Source organism: Zonotrichia leucophrys, chromosome 9, assembly GCF_028769735.1.
Source record: "Zonotrichia leucophrys gambelii isolate GWCS_2022_RI chromosome 9, RI_Zleu_2.0, whole genome shotgun sequence".
NCBI lineage: Eukaryota > Metazoa > Chordata > Aves > Passeriformes > Passerellidae > Zonotrichia > Zonotrichia leucophrys.
In genome coordinates, this window is record NC_088179.1 from 18719128 (window position 1) to 18745467 (window position 26340).

At 43.2% G+C, this 26340-nt stretch overlaps 1 protein-coding gene across 1 annotated transcript; it reads right to left on the reverse strand.

Moving 5' to 3' along the window:
* Window positions 1-3972: 3972 nt before the first annotated feature.
* MFN1 (mitofusin 1) lies at window positions 3973-26340 on the reverse strand. Its single transcript, XM_064720707.1, has 18 exons — window positions 26200-26340; window positions 25443-25564; window positions 24506-24641; window positions 23358-23520; window positions 22578-22702; window positions 21045-21153; window positions 18715-18822; window positions 17908-18061; window positions 17717-17784; window positions 13415-13536; window positions 11820-11946; window positions 11438-11542; window positions 10193-10295; window positions 9002-9231; window positions 8402-8557; window positions 7702-7898; window positions 6059-6193; window positions 3973-5397 (listed from the first exon to the last, which is right to left on the reverse strand). The coding sequence occupies exons 2-18, from the start codon at window positions 25555-25557 to the stop codon at window positions 5328-5330; spliced, it is 2223 nt and encodes a 740-aa protein (XP_064576777.1). The 5' UTR covers window positions 25558-25564; window positions 26200-26340; the 3' UTR covers window positions 3973-5327.

Consider the following 26340-nt stretch of genomic DNA (forward strand, 5'->3'; position numbering starts at 1 on the left):
CCATGCAGTCTGTGGGTACAGAAGCCAAGTGGCAGAGTGCTGTGGCCAGCTCAGCTCTGGCCACACGGGTGGGTTTGGCTCCTCACAAGCTGCAGCTGATGTGCACTCCCAGTGATTTGGCTGCTGCTCAGAGCCCAGAGCAGAGTGTGCAGAGATTGCTCATTCCACACCAACTGAGAAATTCAGGACTTTGCTTAAATTCCTAAGGAGGATTTAACTGTGCAGTTAATTGCTTGTAATTCCTCTCCAAATTCAGGGGTTGCCAAAGCACACCACAGCCAAAAGTGCTTGTTGTTAGTTGTGTGCAGTGTGAATTACCAAAGGAATTGTGTAACTTAACTGCACCTGTGTGACCCCTGCAAACTTCCCTGAGGATATGTGCTTGTTCTGTGTGCTCTCTGAGGGCTGTGCCATGGGGGTTTTGTGATGCCAGATATTCTGCAGCTCCAACACCGTAAATGGCCATTTCTGCTCCCTTCCTGATTTGATTTTGATTTTGCTGTCAGTTGTTTAGAAATCTCACCAAGTTCAGTGCAGAGACAGGAAAATCATGTGACTGATGCCCATTTGAAGCTGCCCAGGGAGGATGCTGAACTTTTTGGTGCCTGGCAGCATGTCTGCACTCCCAGTGGATGTTCCCTTGGGAATCTGAACATCTGTGGCTATTTCAGAATGGGGGATTAAGTCTATTGGCTTCTCTTAAGTGACTTATTTTAAGGATAACGTGAATTTTAAATCACCAGGTTGGAAGATGATGTTAGCTGTCATTCATTGGAACTGATGAGGAGTCTGGCTGTCTCTGGGTCAGGTAGGAAAGAGAAGGACCCAGAATCTTGTAGGATATCCAAATGGATTTCTGGCTGAGATGACTTCTGTCAAGTTTCTGACATTTTTTAATCCTAAACTTCAGTACTTCCAGACTGTGCCTGTAAACTCGCCATGTCTATAATGGTGAAGGTGCCAATAAATGTACCAGTCAATCACGGTAAATTCACTTTTAAAATAAGAAAAAGGCGCTTATACTGGAGAAGGAACATTTCCTAACAGCAGCCTGTGGTGTAGGACCAAAATCCCACTGTATTGTGTCTCACAGGAATTCCTCAGTGTTTTGCTTTGTGATCTGTCTGCATTTCTAGAACTATTATGGAATTCTTGTAACTCTCTTAAGTGAGCAGCTCTTTGGGATCTTGCAGACTCAGTTTATTTTTTAGTGGTGCACTTGATTATTTTTTTTAACTCACAGCTGCCTTGAGTGAATCATTCTGGAAATTTGTTACTAAGGAATTTTAAGAAAATATTCTTTTTCTAAAAAAATTCTTTTCCATAGAAGTGTGTTTTGAACCAATTTCCTAGTCAACACCTTTGCCGAGACAGGTGCCATTTTTACATTCTGGTATTAAAACTGGTTTCTACTTGTGAAACTCCAAAACGAATTTTACAGCTGTATATAACTTTTCTTACCAGTTCAGGTAGCCTGTAACAGTGGTAATGGCTCTTGTACAGGTATTACTGCAAATAACTTCACTGTCATTGTTGGATGGCTGTTGCCTCTTGGATTCAGCTGCTTTTAAAGTAAATCCTAAGGAATGCCAACTGCTTGCTGAGGTGTCCAACAGCATCACAGAGCTCTGCTGCCTCTGCTCCTCGCTCAGCCAGGTCTGAGGGGCTCTGCTGTCAGCACACGGGACCTGGGGGAAGCCTGAGCGCAGCGGGGAATCGGCGTCTGGTGCAGCTTTGGGCCTGGAGGAAGCTGTGACAGATCCTGCCCAGGTGATGGGTGCTGTTCATTCCTGCCCTGGCTGTGGGTTGTTTTCCAAGCCTGCAGATTCCAGTACCACAGGTACTGTGTGGTGCCACAGAATGACTCAGGCTGTGGCGTTCCCTTCTTTAGGCTGGCAGGGACCTCTGGAGGTTGATGCCCCAGCTCAAGTGGAGGTGGCTTTTATGGTGAAAGCCCAAACTCTCCTAAAAGAAGGAAGGTAATGAAATGACCCTTGATAGGTTTTACTCAGCTTTGAATTTCAGAGACACTGGTGTGTGCCTGCAGTTGGCATGGGCCCAGGAGTGCAGCTTGTGTGACTGCACCATGACAGCAAACCTGCTCGCAGCAGGTCTTGCAGCATGAGCGGGCTCATCTTCACTGGCTTTAAAAGTTTGTAGCCAGGCTACATCTTTAGCTGAATTTCAGATAAGTTGTGTCCTTACAGAACTGGAGTAAGCAAGAGCATTGTGCCAAACAGTGGCAGAGTAACTCTTGCCCAGCCTCTCTTCTAAAGGCAGTCTGTTATGGCTTGGGAAGCAGAACCATGTGCTCGATGTAACAAGGTTTAGTTTATTCTGGTAGAGTTTGTCAGCATTTTCTAATGTGATCTAACTTTCCAATAGAGAATGCTCCCTTCAGGCAAGTGCCCAGCCTGGGCTTGTTCCCATGTAGCCCTAGATGGCTGTTTATTGGTGGAGAAAGCAGTTTGAGATTCTGGAAACCACAGAAAGCTGCTGTGGCTTCGTGCTGATGTTTGCTCATGCACTTCAGTAGTGTGGCCTGCTTCCATCTGCCTGCAGCCCTTCTTGCACACACTGCTGTGCTCAACTGCAGACCCATGGCAGGGCTGGCAGAGCCAACAGCTCTGTGGATTGACAGGATTTGTGCCACTCCAAAGGGAATGTGCATTAAATGAAGAGGCTTTTCCTGCCCCAGGACAGGTCTGACCTTGCCTTGGCAAGGCTGAGCTGGAGCAGCAGCAGGTCTCAGTGGGTCCTTACTGTAATGCATGGGCTGGAAGTAGTTGACTCCTTCCTTCAGTTGTGTAACCGCTCATCCCTTGATGAAGTTCACATTAATTACTTTAAGATGGAATGAAAACATTGTGAAAACATTCCCAGAGTTGTAGTCTGTCCTCTCTGGGGACACTGTCACCTCCACTAGGTTTAGTGCTGTGCTTTAAGATGTTGGTGAGAGTTTTGGCTAATTGGACTAGTTGGTATCAATGGTTGTGTAGCAGAATGGCTGGTTTTGAGATAGCATTTCCTGTCCAAGTACTTAGCATGGGTTGATGGTGCACTGTGTATCCAGTACTCTGGCATGCATGCTGGTCACACTCTTCCTACACTTCAGAGGCACCAGAGCCTTTAATCCAATTGCTGGTTATGTAAAATACATGCAGAATGTTAATGCAGTGTTGTTATGGTAAATGTGTGAACAGTGTTACTAATTGATATAACTGATAACAGATTACATGTGCCTGACATCCTTATACCACACAGTATGTTTAGGTTTTAACTAATATGGACTTCGGTGGAATAGTCTTAGGTATTTCAAGCCTTTGTTTTACTTACACAATGGTGCTCTCTTTGTGTTTTTCTTTTATTTTTTTTTAAATAAAAGCATCTGAACACTTGTAGTACATATTACATCCAAAGGAGTCCAAAGCAAAGTGCTTCTAAACATGCTAAATTTTACTTTGCCTTTAGTTCCCAGCATCTCTCATCAGCTTTTTTTGTTTTGTTTTTACTTGTTGCTGACTACTTTGGAAAACTTTGGTAATGTTACCAATTATGAAGTGATTCTGCACTGCCTTTGGATTATGTATGTATTCAGAAACAGTCTTAAGGCTTTTATTTAAGCTATTAAAAAACCAGGGACTTGTGCCATTTGTTCTTTAACAGTGCTGTTGTAAAAAGACTTCCCTGTGACAAAAAAATCACTTGCTATGAACTTTGTTTATAGCTTTTTTTTTCCACGATGGATCTTTTTCTTTGTATTTGTACAGTGGCTCAGTGAAAGATGTTGCCATGAGTTGATATTGTAACCAATAAACAAGTGCTTTTAACCAGCCTGGCTCAGCTGTCAGTGTTGTATGAGAGCAGCCCCTGGGCTGGGGATGGAGCAGCAGCTGGGACCTGTCCTGGATCTGCAGTACCTTGGGAGTGATGTGCAGCCTCCACCTGGGACAGAGCTGCCAAAGAACTTACTAGAGCACAGGGGTAGGACTTTTTTAATAAATAACTGTAGAACACATGCATTGAAAGTTTTATCTTGATACAATGTCAATACAAATGCTCCACAAATAGAGCACTGATACACAGCTCTGCCCTCACACCAAGGTTGGGCTGTTTCTCAGGGGTGGATTCCACACTTTCAAACCCCCAGGACGCCCCATGCACAGTCAGAACAAACACCTGAACACACTGGTGGAACTGCTGTCTTCCCTCAGTGCCTCTAGCATTACATCTTACATCTATTTCCTGATGAGACAGCCCTTAGTTCCTTGAAAATGGCAAACTCCTACACCTTAGAGCTCAATCTTTAACTTAGTCAATATTAACACTGCCATAAAAATATAGAAATACTCTGCAAAGGCATTTATTTTAAAATAATTTTAAAAAGTCTAGTTAGAAAAAAGTAGATGTTGAATGACTGCAGAAGGTTTTTAAAGAGGCTTTGCTGGAGGTGAGCAAAGGTCAAGGGCTCTGTCACAGCTGCCTGGAGTCTGACCTAGAGCAGAGCAGTTCTGCAGCAGAGGGGCTGGGAAGGGAGAGATGGGGTTCCACCATGTCCTGCCCCTGAATGCAGCAACAGGAGCTCCAGGCCCCTCCTGGCACCCTGAGCCAGCCTGCACCAACCGTGCCCAGACCATCTCAGCACACCCTGCTGGGCCTGGTTACAGCCAGTGCTCACAGGCACAGGACCACAGCACTGCTCAGCTGCAAGGAACAGGTTCACTTCCATGGCATCAGTGCCCTCTGGGCTCAAGGCTGGAGCCACAGGAGCCCTGAGCCCTCTGCATTTCCTCATTGCAGTTCACCCTCACCTTTGCTGCCTTTCAAGAGGAACTGCTGCCCAACACACTGGCACCTGCTTTCTAAACATCTCAGGACTTCTTTCCCATGCCACAGTTTGTACTTCACTAAACAAAGTCACATCCACATGGAAAACCAGCACCCTCCATCCCTGGACAATTCCTAAGCAGCTGAAAGCAGGAGACTGGGCCAAGCTCTTTCCCTGTCTGAGGTCCTGGATGCCAGGAAGAGAGACTTGCCACTGCTACATACTCATGAAAACCAGTGAGGATTTGGGGTTTTATTGTCAAGTGCCCAAAAAATTTAGTGTTTAAAGGTAATTTTTAACCCAAAATCTGCAAAATGAACATAACACTCAAGAGTACCACAGCTCTACCGTTTGGTTCACCATCAGAGTCCCAAGTTTTACAACAACTGTCACCAGAGTAACATTAAAAATATAAATCATTTTCATAGAATAGAAGTGTCACCTGTAAAATTCCTACTTTGCCCTACAAAGGAGCACTGGGAAGGTTCACAATGATGTTTTATTTACTCTTTTGAAGAAAATGTTTTGTGAAGCGATCTAGTTCGTTCTCGAGGTGAATGGCTTTATTTCTGTAAAACAAACAAAAGCAAGGGATTTACTTCAGTGCCTGAACATCCCAAAGGCAGGATCAATATCAGTGCTTTATTTCTATTCATCTACTCACAGCCCCAGCACTAAGAAAATGTAAATGCAGGTTTTTAGAAGGGGTGTGTGGGGGCAGATGTTCACCATCAGGGGTGGATGCCCGAGGCCAGCAGGCAGCAGCATTTCAGGAGGTGGGAAGGACAGGAAACTACAGCTGAGGCTCCTTCCAAGCCCTGAACCACCAACTGCTGGAAGCTCCTCTGCAAACACACCACTGGCACCACCAGTACTGCACTGATGACTCAAAAGAGCACAGCTGCTCCCCTGCTCTGCTCTGGGGAGGGGCTTTGGGAAGGTGCCACCCTCAAGTTACCAACAGGAGACTCAAATTCTGCTGCAACACCTGTCTCCCCCCCTTAAGAGAGACAAGGGTAAAGATGATCTAAGAAATAATATTTTTGGAGGTTAGCTGATTCACTGAGGCAGCAGCATACATTTATTTAACATACCCAGAGCTGTTCAGGGTATCTTTGCATCTCCTTCTGCACCTGAACTAACCTGGTTCAACTCCAGTCTGACACAAGCACTGACCACTCTGAAGTCAGCAGGGCTGAGATGCTTGTGGCCAGCCACACCAAGCCTTACCTCAGCTGCTTGGAGGTGCTTTGTATGCTCTCCAGTTGATCTATTTCTTTGGAAAGCCTAGCTATTTCTTTTTCCAGGTTTTTCTCAGTAATATCCACTTGCTGACAGAGCCGAGCAAAAGTAGTGGCCATTTCCCTAAGGCAAGAACAAGTTTATAATCATGATTTACAGAAGTTAATGCTAAAAAAAAAGAAATAAAATCTCACAGCATTGCAGTGTGCAGAACACAGGAATCAAACCTTCTGTATGGGAGTACAGAACAGAAAGCAGGAGAACAGGGTACTTTTTGAACTAGAAAAAGAAACCCTCAACAGACCAAATGCACCTCAGTCCATGCCTGGCCATCTCCACAGAGCATTAAGAGGTGCAGGTGTGAGATGGGGCTCTGGCTGTGGCAGGAGGTGCCAGAGCAGCCCCACACTGCCAAGCTCAGTGCCCTGTGCCACACTGAGCCCTGCTCACAGGAACGTGAGCCCTGTGCAGGTGAGCAGTGCTCCAGACCTGCCCAGCCAACCTCACACAAAGGGAAAACAAACCCAGTCACCAGCCTGGGCCCAGCACCCAAGCTCTCATGCAGGAGATGAAGCACCCTCTCCACTCAACTGGTTTGAGTGCAGCTCTTCTGTGTCCTCACAGAGCTGCTGGACACAGGGATGGATCTATTTCCTCTACTGAAGCAAAAATTTTTACTATTCCATTTTTTTTGTCTCTTTCCAAAACACTTTCCCACCTGTTTCTGCTAAGTAATGTCTGGTTGATTGTCTTCCTTAGCTTCTTCTTGAAACTATGTATTTTGACTGAATTATTATTTCAGAAAATTAGGGCTGCTAAAGCACCCTCTAGCCCCCAGGGTGCAGAACACCTCTCTCTCCTGTGCAGCTCAGGGAACAGTCCAGAAAGGCAAGTGAAATTCATCTCCTGCAGTGCAGAAGAGCCAGGACTGGCTGCTCAGAACCTGCCCAGAGCAGCCCCTGGGGCAGAAGCTCTGCTCAATCATCCAGGGACCCCAAGGGCAGAGCAACTCAGCCTCCACTAAAATGATCTCTCAAGTCTCTATTGTAAGGTGCTGGACAAAGAGCCAGCATTCAGAGCACCACACACAGGTGCAGGCATTGGCCTTTTCAGGTGGCATTTTAGACTCTCCTCAAACCCCCTCCCACTAAGTGCCAAGTGACACTAGAGGTGCCATCATACAGGGTCAGTGACAATGGCCTGTCACCATGATATTTTCTGAAAAATCCCTTCACCAGGATTTTTTCTCCTGAGAAGCCTCAGAAAAGAAATGCACACAATAATTATCTGATTGCTTTGGAATGTGGTCTGGAGATTGTTTACCAACAGGTGCATCTTTGGTTCCATGTGAATTGTTTTTAATTAATGACCAATCACCCTCAGCTGTGTCAGACTCTGAGGAATCAGTCATGAGCTTTCATTCTCATTCTTGTTTAACCTTCTTATGTATCCTTTCTCTTTCTATAGTATAGTTTTAATATGTAATTTCTTTTAATATAATATAATATCCTAAAATAATAAATCAGCCTTCTGAGAACATGGAGCCAAATTCTCCTCTCTCACCTCGCCCTGGGGACCTCACAAGCCCCACAATGCCTGAGGCAGTGAGGGCCAGCCCGTGTGACACTTACTGCTGCACCTGGTGGCTGCAGTTGGCGCTGGTGAGGCTGACGATCATCTGCAGCTTCTCGGTGGCGTAGTTGACAAACTGCTGCTTGAAGGCTCTCTCCTTGGCCCGCGTGGTCCAGGTCAGCCTCTCATACAGGTACAGCAGCCCGTACATGCTCAGCGACAGCGAGATCAGCTTCCAGCCTACGGTTTTCCAAATCTGAAAAACAAAATCTTCATTAGCTTCAATAAGGTGATCTATGGAATAAAAGCTAACTTCGCCCATTTTTTAAAAAATCATCTCCACAGCTCTTTCACTGGACTTGTTTAAGAAAATAAACGTTTTCCATATTATTACAGCAGAGCAATACAGCTACATTCACATGAGCCGGTCCCCAGTGGCACAGAGAATGTGCAGGTTACAGAAGCTTGATGCTCTTTCATGAAGGAAGCAAAGCTCCAACTAAATTCAAAGTGAAGGAAGTACCATCAGACCACCATTTAATTCAGGCATTGAACACAGACTTCTGGCACAGAGAATACACCCAGCTATGCTCAGAGTGATTAGCCTGGTTTCTCACTGTGAACTGACTGTGGGTATCCAGGGCACTGCACGTGCTCATCTGGCCCAGTGTCAAGTCCATGGCACGCTCTGTGTACACCCCAGTCAGGACAGAGCAGCTCAGCCTCTGCCACCCTTCCAGCAGGAAATGTGCTACTTGCCACTCCACCAACAATGATGATGCTCATGGAGGTCCGGGATGTCAGCGAGGCCAAACCCAACACCAAGGGAACCATGAACTCCTCCTGGGGCACGCTGTCGGGAGTCAAGGCGGGAAGGCTGGCGGCGGACGGGGTGCTGGCTAAAGGACGAGGGATCTAGAATGGGAACACGGCAGCCTGAGTCAAAAGCATCAGGGAACTACACAGATGGGCTTTATTTTCATATATTCAGGTTTTGGTTTACTTGAAGGAAAGCCTTCAGCAGTGAAATCTGCACAAAACTCCTGAGGAGAGAAAAAGGGTCTGTGTAGGGCTGGTTCTGACCTAAAGATCCAAATATTACAAATGGAATAGGCTACTCAAAGGGTTCAAGCCAAAGGAAAACCAACTTGTGTAACAGCTGCAGAAAGTTTACAAGAGGTTTTCAGTTCCATTCTAACCCTGAATATAATCCAATAAAAACAACCCACACCAAAAATATTTCACACAGTGGATCTAGGGAAAGGCAGCAGGAAGCGTGGAAATAGCATTGGCACAGAGGAAAAATCAATATATTCTCATCAAGGTAAAACAAAGCAGCCCAAGCTCTGAAGGACTCACATGTAGGTTTGGATCTGTTAATCCCTGGAGTACTTTCTGAGCTTGTTTAAGACCCAAGAAACGGTTTACAAGAGAAGTCCATCCCAAAGAAAAGTGGAACATGATATCCTCTTGAAAATCTGCACACAGGCTATGACAGTTTAGATCATAGCTAAGATCAAACTTCCTGCATGGAATTAGCAAGTGGAGCTGATCCTGAACACTAGAAGGCAACAATGGTTTCAGATTTTCTAGAAATAAGAACAAACAGTAAAGATGAGTTACCATTAGAAGAAGAGCATATTCACAAGCAGTATCTCTGCACTGCTGACCAGCTTTATCAATTCAGAGAATCTAAACTGGTCAGTTCATTATTTATTTATTTGTAAAATCAGTGGCACTGCAGCAGGATTGACTCTAACAGAGCAGGGAATTTATTGCTCCAATACAAGAAAACAGTCATGAAAATCAACTCACTGCTGGAAAAAAAGGCTCAAATAAACTGAAAGACCTCTACCACTGATCAAAAGATAGGGATGGAGTAAGAAAAAAATTTAATTTATCCATCAGTTCCATGGTGCCACACAGAAAAGGCAATACTAGTACATAAGAGGATGGAAAAGTTCATGTAATTTCATTATCTCACTCTGAATCTTTCATTACCAGGAACAGGCCAATAGAGATGGATGTGCAATAAAGTTACTACTTAAAAAGAAAACAAAAAAAGGGGGGAGTGCACAAATCCTTTGTGAAATAAACTGTTTTGCTTTCTGGGTCTGGAGGAACCTACAGAGAGCACTATACTGCAGGAACATTTTCTAATAATTAGTGTATTTGGTGTGTCTCTTATTGAAGCCAAATTTTAAATGAGTTTATAAAAGGATTAGATGAGCTTCCAAAGGACAGGTCCATTACTACTTGCTTAAGCCATTAATCCAGATGCAGTGTACCAGCTCAGAACTCCATAAAATGGACAGGGATTGCTATATTTACCTTAGTTCATTATTCTTCTCCCCCAGCATCTGTTACTGGTTAGTACCAGAAACAGGGGACTGAGCTAAACACTCAGTCCTGGTCTATCATGGCCTTTCTTTTACCCTTTATAGCATCAATGTTAAGCATGATCAGAAGGAAAATTCTTTTAAAACTGAATTTTCTTAGATTGTGTTCCTTTAAATGTGAAATGTTACCATTCCTCCTCCCTCCTCCTACCAATCATCTCCTGCTGGGACTGGTGCATTGACTGGTTGACTTCAGTGGAGCAGCGCTCAGCCAGGTTCTTCCCCAAACCATCTTCTATGTGTTTGTTCAGTTCCTGAAGTGCCACAAAGAACACAAACTCATCAGTTTGTGTTTAGCCAATCAGTTACATTATATGGGGCAGAAATATGTTACACACTAAGCACTGTTATTTACAGTGGGAAGAAAAGCGTGTTTCTATGGAAATACCATGCTTTCCAACTGCACACTGGGACTGAAAACCTAACTGAAGAGACACAGGAAAGATTTCCCTAGGACTGTAAACATTAAAAGGCACAGAAGTCTGTACTTTCACTGTGACAGTGAAAAGCAAACCACTACCTACTGCCCTGCAAAGCCCTTCCTGTGTCATTTGATGGGAGCCAATTCCACTGCTCTGCACAGGGACAAACCCATCCCACCAACTCCCATGGGGGCCTGCTCAGGATGCTCTGCTGAGGTGAACCAGCACAGATTGTCCTGAAAATGCAGCACTCCAGGTGATCAGTTTGGAACAGCCTGAGATTGATCAGCCAGGCTGGAACAGGCTGAGACTGATCAGCCAGGCTGGAACAGGCTGAGATGAGCTCAGCTGGTTGGAGCATGGTGCTGTTAACACCAAAGTTGTGGGTTTGATCCCCATATGAGCCATTTGTGTAAGAGCTGGACTCAGTGATCCTTGTGAGTCCCTTCCACCTCAGAACTTTCTGTGACTCCAGGGGGAAGCTATGGCTGTCAGAATCATCAGCAAAGTCTGAGCACAAGAGGCAAAATCAGGTATATGTCCTTTAACTTAAAGCACTAAGTTTGAAAAGGAATTTATAAAATTAAAAACCCCCAAACCAGTTTTTATTAGAAGTGTTGAGTATTTACAAGCTTATTTTATTTTTGGATCTATTTGGTTTTAGGAGTAAAGAAAATTATTTATGGAAAGTCTTATTCACTGGAAGTGAAAACTTGAAATTAGGAACCATTCTACTACTAAAGATGTTGAAAAAATTAATTTCTTTCCAAAAACAAAGCAGAAAATATTTTCAACCTTTTTCAGTTTAGGGCAGAGATATGCATGGGATATTCAGTCTGGGTAGAGACATGTCAGCAAGCAAAAATCCTGCAATGCTCAAAGTCACATAAAATCTAAGCAATTTGTGAAAACACAGAAGTAGAAATTAAGGGAAAGACAAAGAGTCTGGCTTCAAACCATTTAAAGAAACTTACTGTCTTATAGAGCTTCAATACTTGAGGAGAAGGGTGGAAATCAGAATAAAATTCATCAACTAAAACTGAAAGCCGGCAAATCTCATCAGTCATGGCAGAGGAGACCTGGAAGAACACAGGAAATGCATAAAATGTTTCTGCTACCTTTTCCAGACAGTGAGAACAGACAACTGCATGAACTGTCCCAAGAAATCATTCAATCATCTGACACTCAGGAAAGATTGGTATTTTAAGCTTTTGTTTTTTCTTTTCTTTTTAATTGAAAAAGGAGTGTTCTGACATTTCAAACATATTTCCTGAGATGGGTGGACTGCAAAAGGAGCTGCCTGAGAGAGGAGGCAACACCTGGATCTGAGGAGTTGTTCCCACTGCCTTGACTTACTTTGTTTTCGACTTCCTCAGTAACGCGTTTGATCTTTTCCTTGGTGTCTTCTGTCAAAATGTTCAGCTGGTTTCTCACAAAGTCCAGCCTGTCCTTCTGATCTTCTCGCTCTTCCATGGACTGGACTCTAACCCAGCAGAAAGGAAATCACCATCACCACCATGCATTCCCCCAGGAAAGAAACGAGCCCTTGACCAGGATCAGTTGATGGTTTCTGAGCAGGCAGGGGGATCCCAAGTGACACTGGCTGCCCAAAGCAGAGGCACTGCTCCAAGAAGGGCTGCACATGGCAGCTCCATGTGCACGAGCATTCAAAGGCTGTGCTGAGCAAACACAACTCAAAAGCAACATTTTGAGTCAGAGCTGTCATCACTGTATTGTCACATAATTACAAGTAAAAAAGGTGTGGGGAATCAGAGGCCTTTAATAACTCATCTACCCTGATTTTAAAAAAGGGTCAATCTGATCAAACTTCTGCTCACAACCAGCACTCAACCACTCCTTAACAGTGATGTGGGCCTGATGACCCTGCAAAGCAAAGGGGATGTGGCAGAAACCAACCTCGTCACAAACAAGTCTCTTTAGAATTCCTTGACCTATCACTTAAGCAAAAATTCCTGAAAACCTGGAGCAATTTCCTCTTGAAGGGCCACCAGAAACAACAAATAGCAATTCAAACTAAGAGGCATCACCACAGACATTTTGGTTAACTCAATTGACAGAAAGAAGCAGAATATCAGAGTATTTTCAAACATTTCACAGCATGTTTTCATGGGATCTGACAACGTGAGACAAGTCAGTATGTAAACAGGCAGTCTGTAAAAACTGACATAGTCAGGGGGATGAGTGTGTTTGACAGCACAGTGAAGTCTGTTGAAACACAAAGACACATTATTGACAGGCAGGAAGGAGATGGATGGGAAGCATTAATCGTGACAGCAAGTTCACTGTGTACAAGAGACACAAGGTGGCAACAAAAGTGAGGAAAAACTGCACACATATGCAAACCTCAAAGGATACATGAAGCTACCAGACAGAACAGATGAGCTGCTATCATTAGCACTAAGGGATTACATGAGTGAAGAGAGAATAAGGATATTTAAGGATGCAATCTGGAAAGGGCCAGAGGCCAAGCCTCTGTTAGCTTGGGCTCATCTCATTCCTTACAGTATTCTAATCACTTGCAAATTAAAGCATCTACATCCTTCCATTTTTATTCTTCACTGTAACTGTTAAAGAAAGTAAAGTAGGCCCAAACATCATCTCTGAAATGCTGCATATCACTAGAAAAACTTAACATTTTAACTATTTCTGAAAAAAAGGTTTGAAAACACACAGATTGCAAATCAGTAACAAAGAACACCAAAGTAAACCAAGATCACTGTACAGAAATCACAGACCAAGAACAGAACTGAGTGGGCAAGTGAACAATGGTAACACTGACATACTGACATACCAGGGAAATTGTCTGTTTCTTACCAAGCAGAAAAAGTGGATTTTAAAGTCCATAATGGCCCAAGAAAATCACCAGCCCAGGAATGGCTCCTCAGATGATCTGGACAAACCAAATCCAACCAGTCCTCCACCCCACCTACCTTTTCTCTGCTGCTGCAACGTTTATGGTGTCCATAATGTCTTTCACAGTATCTATTATCTGTTTAGCTCTGATAGTGTGCTGTTCAAACTTGGTTTTCACGGCTGACTGCGAGATACACTCCTGCGAGGGGCCCAAGCCACAACACATTACTGCAATTCCATGCCAACACCATCAGGAATTTCACTGTCAGAAAGCACATGCTGCCAATTTTACCATGAACTTAAACCAGTGGGAAATAAAAAGGGAGAAAGTATAAAGAAATTAAAAGACAACAGAAAGTGAAATCTCAAATGAATCTACAGCAGCAAATCTGCCTTCGTGTCCATTCACAGTAATGTGCATAGGTTTTCATTCTTTTAAAATAAATTAATAATGTGAAAAAAAAAAAGAAAATTCAGATGAATACATAAGATAAATCTATCTCTTCAGGAAATTTTCAAAACCATCTATTTGGAATTACAAATGTCAAATATGAGTGCTAGCAATATGGTCTGGCTTTAGTTTTATTTGTTGCACTACACAGTCTTACTTCCAAGAGGTAACTCTGTCAATAGAATTGGACATTGTCATGTCAATACTGACCATCCAGGAACAAAATATACAATAAGGAATAAGAAACAAGGGCTTGCTCATGGGATAAATAAAAGTTAAGTAGTCCTTAAAGTATCAGTTTGTTTGTATATTATTGATGTGTTAAATGAGCAAGCAGAAAATGCTCTAACAATACAATTTCTAACCAATCTTCAACACGGAACAGCAATTCAGAATTACAGGACAGTGACTGAAGAACTCTTGTGTTTGAGGGGAAGAAAGCAAGCAGCTGACTTCCTAAAACCACATCAATGGGATTTTTAAATTGTTCTCCATCTGTGGATTCACCTTTCATGGCACAGGTTTGGGTTGCTTTTAGAAAACTTGCCTATGACCTTAGCATATGCTGTAATTACAAATCTCAGCTATCTAAAAATAATAGATGAAAACAAAATAAACAAAATGGGTAAAACAGTCCCTGTTCCTCGACGAAGCAGATCTAGAAATCAGCAATGAAAGGCCAGAGTTTTTTAAATATCAGCACATTGTAAGAGCTAGACTAGGCACAGAGCAGAGTCTTCCCAACATTAGTATGTGGTAGGTAAAAGGATGACAATCACTCACAACACAATCAGAAAATCCAAGTTAGAGCACTAGGAAAAACACAAAGGTTAGTTAAACAGTGGGGAAAGATAAGAGGGGGACAGCAGCAGTTTGGCTGTTAGTCTGTACAAAAGTTTTGACTGAAACCAAGATGAACTGTTTCAACAGTCTAAGCAAAACCAGTTACCTTCCATCACAGGAGAGCTGTCAGTGCCCAGTGCTCTGTGCCCCATCCCTGGGCAGAGCTGGGGAAGGCTCTGCAGCGCTGCCTCATCCCAGCTCTGCCAGCCACGAGTTCTCTTCCACCCTCTTCCCTCCTCCACCCCAATTCTGCTGCCAGCACTTCTGAGAAACTTGAGAAGCACCCCAGCCTGAGGCATGGTGGGGCTGGTTTTATCTAGGATATCCTCCAGGCACTGCTGCACACAGGGCAGGGCCCAGGCATTTCTTTGCTGTTTTAATAAGGCATTCTGTGTACCTCAGTGCTGACCACTTTCTATTATTCCCTAACACAAAAATCCAGCACTGATCCAAGGATTCAATGCTCTCTCCTTTCCTTTGCTGCAATACAGCTGACACAGTAGCATCACTTTTTAAAGCTACTACATGAATCTCTAAAATCTTAATTTTCCCACTGCTTACAATTGTTTCTAGTAATGCCTGCACCAGGTATTTTTTTAGCAACTTCAACCACCCTGTGCTTTGCAGACAAACATGTTTCATCTAGTTTCAGAATGATTTTTGCCCTCACACTAAAGTCTATATAAACCTTACAAGCTTTCCAAAATTAGTCCAAGTTTTTCTCATATCACAACTAACTAGCACTGGGGGGATGTTTCTAGATTTATTTTTAAAAAGATTCTATCTATACTGAGCTCATATCAGTCCTACAATGAACAGGCTTTCCCACCAGGGAACTGATACTAAAATCAGGAATGTGGAAGTACTGGAGAAGTAACAGTTCCTCTTCTCAGCCCATATGGAGAAGAGGGAAAAGCTGTCCAATTCTAGTGACGACAGAAGCAGGGTGAGAGAATCCAGGAGGAGCAAAGCCAGCAGGTACAGCCAGGGGGAACAAGGTGCACGTGGACAGGTCTGTGAGGTGACATTACTGAGAGAAGTTTGGGAAGTCTGAGGAGGGCACCTGCACAGGACAAGGAGCTAAAGGCAAGACAGACTGAGGGAGAGAGGAGTCAGTGTTTGATGAGGACAGACAGAAGCATCTGTGCTCTCATCCCCTCCTTTTCACACACTGCAATGTAACCCCAGTGCTGGGCCTTGCAGCTCCTGCCAGGAGTAAATGCAAAGTGCTCAGGCTGCACTCAGGGCTGCACAGCATCTGAGTTTGGTCTGGCAGGGCACAAGGCATGGCATCAGTGAGGATTTCACACAGAAAGTTCTCCCTGCAGTCCCAGATTCCTCATTAACAGAGCTGGCAGTCAGAACTGATGACAACAGCATGCTGGTGTCAGCTACTTTATCAGCTCAGGTGACAATAATTTGAGTATCAGGTCTGAAAACTTCAGACCTGGTAAACCATTTCAGTCTCAGCCTTTCTTTAAAAGCACATAAACTGCCACTGTAAGTTAGAAAACTGCCACAAAACCTGAATGTGAAAGAGGCTGCAACAGCAAGTGCTCAAATTTTAAATTGCTTTGGCAATCTTAATTCAGCACAGTTGTCATTCTCTAAATTATGGCATCACACCCCTATTCAAAGCCATTAATAATGATTTTAGGACAAAACACAGCTGAGCAGGGAAAACACTACAGAATCCACTCTCACTGTTGGAGTCAGGTGTGCAGCAAATGTAACACATGGGGAAAAAAGAAAAAAAGGTTGATTTAAGGCCGTGCAGTGCTGTCACAGAATTGTTCCTTGTGCCACAGAAACTTGTCATGGCTGTGATCCTGTGACAGATACTTCTAATTGTGGTGGCCAACTTGAGTCTGTGACATCTGATTTACAGATGTGCTGAGCACTCACAGCATCACAAGTCATCATCCATCTTCATTTTGAAATACTCTAAGTGTTGAGTGCTTAACTGTAATTATAAGAGATTTTGTCAAAAAAGCTTTGGGTACAGCAGATGACAAAATACAATAAAGAACAATAACTGATTTAGAAGCTCGGTTTCCTTTTTTCCTGCTGGCTACTATGGTTCTCAGGACAAAAATTGCAAAGAACATGCATGTTTGACTGCAGCTAGAGACACAAGAAAGGCCATGCCTCATGCAGCCAGGCCCTGCCAGCACCCTGCACCCATCATTTCAACACTTCAGTCACCTATCAGAAGAGTGTGGATAAGGATTAAATTTAGTCTGACATTTTCTTGCCTATGCAAGACCAAATCAAGCTATCATTTTAAAGCCTTTCTCATGTACACACATCATTACATAATTCAGTTCTGCTAAGGTTAAATGGGTTTGTTGTAATGCAAGAAAGACTTTTCAGAGGCAGTTGGACTTTTTTTTTAAATACTCATATACAAAACCATTGAGGGGTACCCAAGAGGCTTCCTTAAGATATCCAAGAATGGCTTTAGTTAATTAAAGTTATCAAATTTAGCAAGTAAATGGATCCTATAATAAAGAAACCACTCAACTGTCTAGCCAGTCCTATTTCTGTAGAAACTGTGAACTCCAGCCATGAATATGGCTAAACTGAGGTGGAAGGGTGGATTCTGCACAGCACAGAGGATGCAAGGAGAGTGTTAATGATCAGAACAACAGAGCTAAGAGGTACATAATGGTGATAAATTCAAAACTCTGGCTTTAGAAATGAAAATAAATGTTTAGATTTACATTGATGAAACTAAATTTCTTACTGCAAACATTCACCAGCATGTGGCTGTAAGTGATACACACGTTTCAAGACCATAATTTCTTCTTACATAGACTATATTAGTCCTGAGATCTCAGAAGATGAGCTGAGAGTTTTGGTCCCTTCACTAACTGATATAATTCTCATTTCCAACAACTACCTACTACTCGAGGTGAGAGGATATGAACAGAACCCACAGAAAAGGCAAAGCTGCAGATGGTTTAAATACATTACACTCCTCCACTTGCTAATATGGATAATGCTCAGTATAATTAAGCTAAGCATAAGGAAAAGCTACCTTTACAACAAAAACCAGGCAGTTCAGAAAGCCCATCATAAATACCTCAAATATCTGCTCAAAATGCTGAAATTCTTGGAATCTTGTTTGAAATCCTTCAGCAAGTGCTCCACCTGTGAAACAACACACTATAAGGGAGACAGCAGTACCTCACAGCAGGGACTGCATCTTAAACACATTTATCAGGTTTTATAGTGTTTTTCTGTATTTGAGGAAAAGCAGGAGCTGCTACACACCACTCTCTGGCATTCCTTGGGCCTTCTGTGTCCTGGCACTCAGAACTTCTTTTGCTGAAACGAAGAAGATGCGATTCCTCGCCTCCACAGGATCGATAACTTTGAGCTCATCGACCAGGAAGGTCAGACAGCGCTCCATGTGCTGCCTCCGCACCTACGGAAAGGCGAAAGCTCCTGAACAAAGGCAAAGCCTGAGCTGAGAGCGAGCACATCACAACATCAGAGGAGAAACAGATGCTGAGCCACCCTCTGACAGCAGATGCCTGCCAACCCTACAGAAGCAGCAGCTGCTTTTGCTCCTTTAAACAGGCCTGGACACAGCAACACCTCCTTGTACAACTGCATTTACGTAAGTCACAGATCTCAGGCAGTTTCTGGGGTAAACCCTTCATTCCCCACACATGGAGAAATAATTCTCACTGCAAGCTGGCTGCTGTTGGCAAGAGCTGAAGATCCAAACTGTTCCCACCTAACACTGCACCTTCCCAGCTACTCTATGCAGGTATAAATGTATAAACTGTGCCCTCAGGCTGCATTATCACTGCAGAAACAAAAGGTAATACAAATAAGACTAAAAAACAACCTTAACTGTGGAGGAAAAAGGTTCTAAAGAAGTCTCCCATTTTATTAATTGCCTGCATTACTGTCATTTGAATTGCAAGTTACTTTTTGGTTTGAATGAGGAATAGTTATTTCCTTTTTCTGACCATATAACTTAGCCTTTTATTAATAAGACAGAGCTGGTGTTTCCATATTAATACATATTAATTAACTGTCAACCCATGTAAGAGCCATCAATTCACTCACATCTTCCATGTACTCTGGCTCTGATGCAGAAGCATCCCATCTGTTATTGAGGATGAAGATGTTTGGCTTGGAAAGTCGTTCGTTCACTTTATGGAAAAAATGTTTCTCCTAAGAATTAAAGCACAAACAGAAAATGTCCCAGACATCCAAACCAGAGTCATGCACTCTTCTGTAACAGATTCTGAAGTTTATCCAGCTTTTTAGAAGTTTATTATAAAGAATTCATCAGTATAAAACCCCACAGATATTCAGCACATAACAGGTTAGGGTAGTTCAAAAGTCATCAAATGTCTTAAAACGGATGCCAGTGCTAGTCAAAGACACTGCAACTTTCTCTAAAAACTGGTAAAAATATAAACTAAGAAAACTTCCAAAAAATAGTCCAAAAACTACTGATGCCTGACTAAAACAATGAAGTCTCCCTTACCTGAACTACCAAGATGCTCCTGCTAACCCTGTTAAATCTGGTTCTCTATCCAGATAATACAACATCTAACTATTCCTCAGCTAGGCAACATCAGCTTGAGCTACAGAGGATGCATGAGGACACATGGTTGAGACACAGAATAAAACCTCATTGAGGAATGTCTTAATTTAACAAAATTAAGTGTATTTAGGTCTCCAGGCTGCACCTCCCACCCATCATTGCTGTTAACAGAGCCATAATGGGGAAGTCGTGATGGAGGGAGTCCCCACTCAGCAAGGCTGAAACAGAAGAGATCTCTGTGCTGCCATAAACTTTCCCAGCAGGACACCACAGCACATCCTGCACACAGCACTGGAGACCCATGATTCTCCATCAGCTGGGAATAAGCATGTGCAATCCAGATCACTGCTGCAGAAATCAGAACTTGGTCTGACGAGAATTTATGAGGGAACAGTAGAAGAATCATGTTTTCACCAAAAAAATCTCTGGTAGTGTGGCAGAATAATGCCAAGTATTCTCAAACTTGTTATGGTAAGAGGCAAAACCAATGCTTAAGGAGGATGAGAACTTTTTAGTTGTCAAAAGCTTTATCTGCAGGGCAACTTACGTTATCTATATAGCAGTGAGATGTTCACTGAAATAATTTTTCCTTTAATTAAAAGACCCCAGCAACTGTGTTATACACAATGTAAACAACTTACAGGTTTTGTCCATCCCAAAAACCTAGAAGTGTCACTCATGTGCACAACAGAGAAGACATGGCCACAGTAGTGCCAAATCCTTTGGAATGTTTTAAGAATTTTCTTTTTCTTCTAAATTACATCTCTTGTCTTTGACTCTTTGTGGACTCAGCTCAGAAAATGGAATGCAAGGTTTTTAAACTTGCATTCTTATACTTCTACTAAACTATTCTAATTTGCTAGAATGCAAAGAAATACTGTCTTTGCACACTCAGTTCTTTATTGTATTAAAAACTGTCTCAACCGTTAGAAAGTTCAGACCTTTCAGGTGAGAACCATCCTCAGAAAAACCTGAGCATATGATTTGTCTGCAGTGGGCTTAATAAAAATCATCAGGAATTCCCTCAGTAGTACCACTCTGCATTCTGGCAGTCACACTTGCAATAACTTAGAAACCTTTCATTGTCAGCATCCACAATACTTAGTTTAGTCAAAACTGGAGACCACTACAAAATTACACCAAATTTCTGGTCTTGTATTTTGATTATTGCAACAGCTGCTCTGGCCACCTTAAATGTTCCCCTCCTCTTACAATAAGTCCTACAATATTTAGGCTGCAAGGTTCAGAGAACTCTTCTCTCTCCTGAAACAAGACATTAAAGTATCTTCAGCTCTCCACACTGCACAGCACCCTTGGTGTTCACACCTTCAGAAGAAACACAGCCCACTGAGGGTTCCCTGCAGCACTCATCCTCAACACAAGGTGTGCCAGGGGAATTCACCCTCTCCTGAGAGAGGAACAAGACAGGAACTCAACTCCTTTCACCCAGTTCCTGTATTTTACTGAACTTATGGAGCATTTCTGGATATGAAACACTCCTTGATTTCATTGATAATACAAGTGTCTTCAGTCCACAAGCGTCTTCTTTTGTTGGTAACAAATACCAACAAATTGCAAGGCAAGACAAGCACTCCATCATCCATCTATGAAAAACACAACTGAGCTGGAAAGGACAATCATGACACCCAAGGCAGAGAAAGCCAAGCCAGTCAGAAATGTAAATTTTGTTCTCTGTTCCCTAGTGAGGGATATACATTATTTCTTGCCACCCAGCCCCAAGTCCTATGTGCAGTGATTCACCTTCTGTAAAGCTCTCAGCTCTTCTGGTTATGGAACTGCTGAATATTTAAATGAAGGAGCATAAAATCGTTGCACATCATACCGTGTTCATGAGAGTTGATTCAGAATTGGCAACCAAGACAAACACATCAGCATCCAAGCAGAACTTATCAATCCAGCTGTCCAGTTCTGTAGTGACATCTGTGCCAGGGCTGTTGAGAACAAGAAACACAAACTCTTATTCACACAACAAAGAAGTTGATACAAACTGATACAAATAGAGTGGAAATGCCTAAGGGCCTTGCAAGAAATTGCAGAGGTTTGTATCTCGAGGCTGATGCCTGCCTCAAACTTAAGATAAGCACTGCACAAGCCAATTACCATCTAGAATTTATCAGACACTTGATCATTACACTACCTATTTATTCCAAAATGCAATTTCTGATTAGTAAGTATGCACACATAATTAACTGCCAAGTGAAGTGACAGGGAGTCCACCAGAAACCCAGAGAGCCTCACACAATGGTTCCCCTCCTCAGATCCTAATTTTAATCAGAAGAGACCGTAGTTCATAAAATATGTTTTTCATTAATAAAGTCCAAATTTAAAGCAATATGCTATGCAAACTGTGCATAGATTTAAGAAGAAACCAAAATGAAGTTAAAACTATAGTGCTATCCATTAAAAAAAATTAAGTGGAATATGAACATTAAGTCATGTTTGCAACACGTAAATTATAGTGGTTCAAATTTTCTCAATTTAACAGTGAAAGGATGATTTGCTCTTTTCAAATACCTGCTAACTTAGAATATATGTTCTTTTCTTTCCCCTTTAGCAGAAGAGGCTTTACAGATCCAAGATCATGCACCCAAGGAAATAATAACAAACTCCCAGTAATTTCAAAGTACAAGACAGAGATGGAACAAAACCCACGTGATTTATTAGAATACAGTCTTGAGTGTTGTTTTCTTGAAGAAATCATATTTAAAAATTCACTGATACCTGTGTGAATTACTCTCAAATTCACTATTTATTGATTTACACATCAGGTACAGATGACCTGAAGGTTTGAAAAGCTACTGTAGATTATAATGTAGTGGCCAGAAATAAGGGCATTTAGCATGGACAAAACAACCACTTCCAGAATTCCTTAAACACATCAACACAGAGGAAATGCCAGCCTGACACAGGGCACACACAGCTGACATAGCCAAAATTACATTTTGAGGTCACCCATTACTTTGGTACGCAGGCACTGCAACTCCTATCAGAAACTTTTAAAAATGAAGTCCACATTGTTTATACTTCACATGATCAGTCTGAAGCATTTCAAGAAAGGAAATGGGCAAAAGGTTGTTGCTGCAACAACCCTATTCATGCTTCCATATTGCTTGTTTTAAAGGTAGAGTATCCTCAGCCAAAACCTTTTTCAGCTCAGTCACAAGATACTTGTCTGTTCCAACTGCTACAAGGGCACAATCAGGAGGGTGATGACAAGCAGTACATAAAAAAGAACAAACTCTGTCCTTTCAAACAGAAAAGCCTTTCAAGAATTTTGAATCTAAACCAATCTCTTTTCTAAACATTGTAATGGCTAATACCCTTAGGAAAATATTTACTAAAACAGAAGAGATACCTGTCCACTATAACCAAATCATCTCTCAGCAGGGCACACTTGGACTTGGGCCAGAAGACATGGACGAGACAGCCAGCCTTCAAATCCTTATCCATGTGGAGTGCGTGAGCCAGCTGATTGACGGTCTGGAGAGAGAATTACAGAGAACACCAACATGAAAATGCACCTCAAACAAGTCTGCAAAGCAGCCTAACTCAGTTCTCAAGCAAACTGGGACAGGATCTATCCTGAAGAGGGTAACAGAGTTCATACTTTGTTCTGGTGAATAGCTGTGATTTTTTTCTTTAGCTCTTCAACTCACCAGCATCTAAAGAAGAAGCTGTGCCTTGAAACTCAGACCAGAGTTTCTTTTGAGCCACAGATGTTCCCTACAGGGCTGGACTGTGTGCTACTGAGCATCATCATGAATTTGCCTCAGAGGTATAAGGTTTAACAAATCAGAGTATGCAGTTCACTAAGGTGACCACCATCAGTCCAAATGAAGGGCACATTCCAAATCCTTAATCAGTAACAGGACTTACTGAGTCCTATAAAAATAAATCACTCAACACATGCTCTGTTACAGTGAAACAACACACGTTAGTGTTTTCTCTAGAACGGCCAAGAAACCTGTGCAGCAGAGCACCTTCATTAGTTTGCTCTTCCCTCCTAAATAAGAACTTTAAAATGTAGAATGAGAGAGCCCTGTACTTCTGTTGGACTTTAAACTGTTGTTAACAAAAAGACTCTTTGAGAGTCATTTCCTGTGAAAATTGGCATTAAATCATCCAAGAAATGTACCTTGACACTCTTCTTTTCATCTGATCCTTCTGTCATCAGATAAGCCTTATCTCCATCAGTCCCTTCCACACTGAGGAAGCAGTTTGTTGTATGGCCAATCCCACTGGGAAGTACCTTGTCCCACAGCATTGCATTAATGACTGAACTTTTCCCACTGCTTGTTCTGGAGGGATAGAAAACAAAAGTACTTTGAGCAGAGCACAGCAGCACTGAACACACCTTTGTGCTGAACTGGATGCACAGGCTGGTTTGGGTACAGAGCTCCAGCCAGGAGAGTGGGGAGTGCTCATTCAGGGGAACAGGTCACCAACTCCCCCTTCTGCAACAACTTTCAGTCCTCAGCAGTGTCCTACTCTGCACTGAGCCTCTACCCCTCACCCAGAAATATCTGAGGTTTAACTATTACACAACAGCATCAACTGTTACTCATTTTTGAACTACTTCCAGAAAAAGTTCAGTGCTCACTGGACAACAGTTCACAAATTTATTCAAAATGCCAGAGGGAGAGTTGAGCACTCTTTTGTCCTGCTCAGAACTTTTTCCCTTTGCAGAAGGGAAACTTTTGTCACACATCACAGCTTGCACTCAACTTCTAACTTTTTGAAATATCAAGGCTGAGATATAACTAATTTCTTTATTCCAGAACTTTTTATAGTTTTTCTTTAAATAACTAAACTACTTTTAGCAAAATGAAGACAAGACCACTGTTGTACAAGGTTTTCCCAATACTATCACAGAATTTTTAGAACCATGAAGATTCACACTCCAAAAATATGTTTAAATGTAAAGACAGAACAATCAATTCCCTGAAGCAAAGTGGACTAGCAGACTATATTGTTACTGCTATCCTTAAAATCATCACACAGATCTATCAGATTGATGTCACAACCAACCAGACAACTATCTCTGTTTCTCTTCAGCTGCTTATAGATAGAAGCATGAACAGCTCCAAGTTTAGTTCTTCAGCACTTCTGATCAAATACAAAAAAAATCCTAAGTAGGAACAGTCCAGAATAACAACAACAACAAAAAATTAAACAAAACCACCACCTTAAAAAACCCAAAGCCATTCTGGAGAACAGGACAACCTCTGACCTTCCTAAGTCAAAAAAAAAAAGACATTAAGTACTGGCAATTTCGTTCATTACCTGCCAAAAAATGCCACTTTCATGTGTCTCCTTGAGAGCACTTCTCCAATGACTGCCAGCTTGTTTTTATATGCTTGTATTTTTGCTAGTTCATCTTCTGTTGCTATATGGTCAAGCTCTGGGTTCTTGTATGTGGCTACACACAGAAAGGAAAAACATAAAAGCAATCACATACAGAGAACAAGGTGTAAGTAATCAGTACTTAACATGCCAACTGCAAATTTTAATTAGTGATAAAACAAGAAAAACCTCACTACAGACACTGATACCAGCCCTTATCATTTGACAGCTCTGCCACAAGCAAGGTGAAATTACCACATAAATCACTTCATATCAATTGCCAACCCAATCTCTGATCGACTAACCCAGTGAACACAGCTGATGGGCTCATGTGCCCAGTTCCTTGGGACTCCTGCTTCCTTCAGAAAGGAAAGCCAGGACCTCCCATGGATACACCCGCTAGCTGGGCTGTCTTGCCCCCACAGGGCTCACTGGGGATGATAAGCAACCAGCTCTGTGTGGCCTCACACATTCCATGCTGCTAAACCCTCTGAGGGTGTGACCAGTGGTTCCCTGCATTGCATCACTGATGCACCTTCCTGCTGGAAAATGGGAGAACCTGTTTGTCCTTCCTTCTGTGCAAAAGAAACCGCCACAGAACTGTCAGGCCAGAGTGGTTAAGCTTTCACCCTCATGGAAAAGAGACCAGGCTGCCAATCCAAGTAAGTTAATCAGCTTTTCAGATATGTAGCAATGCCAGGCATTCCTTCCAGCACAAGATGAAAAAATCCCCAGTGTCAAATGAAAAATGTGACTATTTCTGAAGGTGCACGTTTATACAAACAGCACAGTAACAGCTAACATAAGGTACATTACGCTGCAATAAAATATACTCAGAACAAAGGACAAGGCCCTCGTGTTTAAAGGGAAAGCTCACCTTCCACAAACGCTGCTCCCTCAGTGACATACTCCAGCAGCCGGTCGAAGATGGCAGTGATGGTCTTTTTGGCCAGCACAAAGTGCTTCAGTGGAGAGACAGAGGCTTCTGCCATGCTGCAGCTGCAAGGAAAGGCGCATCAAGTGACCAAACACTCGGTACACCCAGCTCATTAAAACTCATACACTGCTCACACAGCCATTAGGAAACAAAACAAAACAAAACAAAAACGCCTGAAGCCCCAAATCAAAGCTCTAAACTCCAAAGGGCAGTAAGCTCAGTAGGAGCTGTTTGCTCTCCTCTCCTCACCACAAGCGGCAAGAGCAGCTGACGAAACTCGGGGGCAGGTTCGAACAGATCCGGTGCTATCTGTCCCGGAAACACGAGGCTTTCCCCTCGTCAAACACGGCTGAACCGCCTGCGGCTCAGCGCTGTCCCGCTGGCCAGCGAGGACGGGCCCCGCTCCCTCCCGGAGCCCCGGCTCGGTGCGGTCAGGCCGAGGGGCAGCGGCGGCCCCAGCCCCTCATGGTGCCTCACTCAGCCGTGCTCCCTCACGGAGCTCTGGCTCGGCCCCGGTCCCTCATGGAACCCCGGCTCAGCCCCGGTCCTTCACGGAGCTCTGGCTCGGCCCCGCTCCCACATGGAACCCCAGCTCAGCCCCGGTCCCGCACGGAGCCCCGGCTCAGCCCCGGTCCCTCACGAAAGCCCCGCTCGCCCCAGTTTCTCACGGAGCCCTGGCACAGCCTCAGTCACTCACCGAGCTCCCGGTCCCGGCCTCTGTCCCTCACGGAGCCCCGCTGGCCCCGGCCGTGCCCGTCACCGCCGCCGCCGGGACGGGGGGCGTCACTTCCCTTTCCTCCGCCTATGACCCCGCTCCGCGCCCGCACCGCCATGTTCA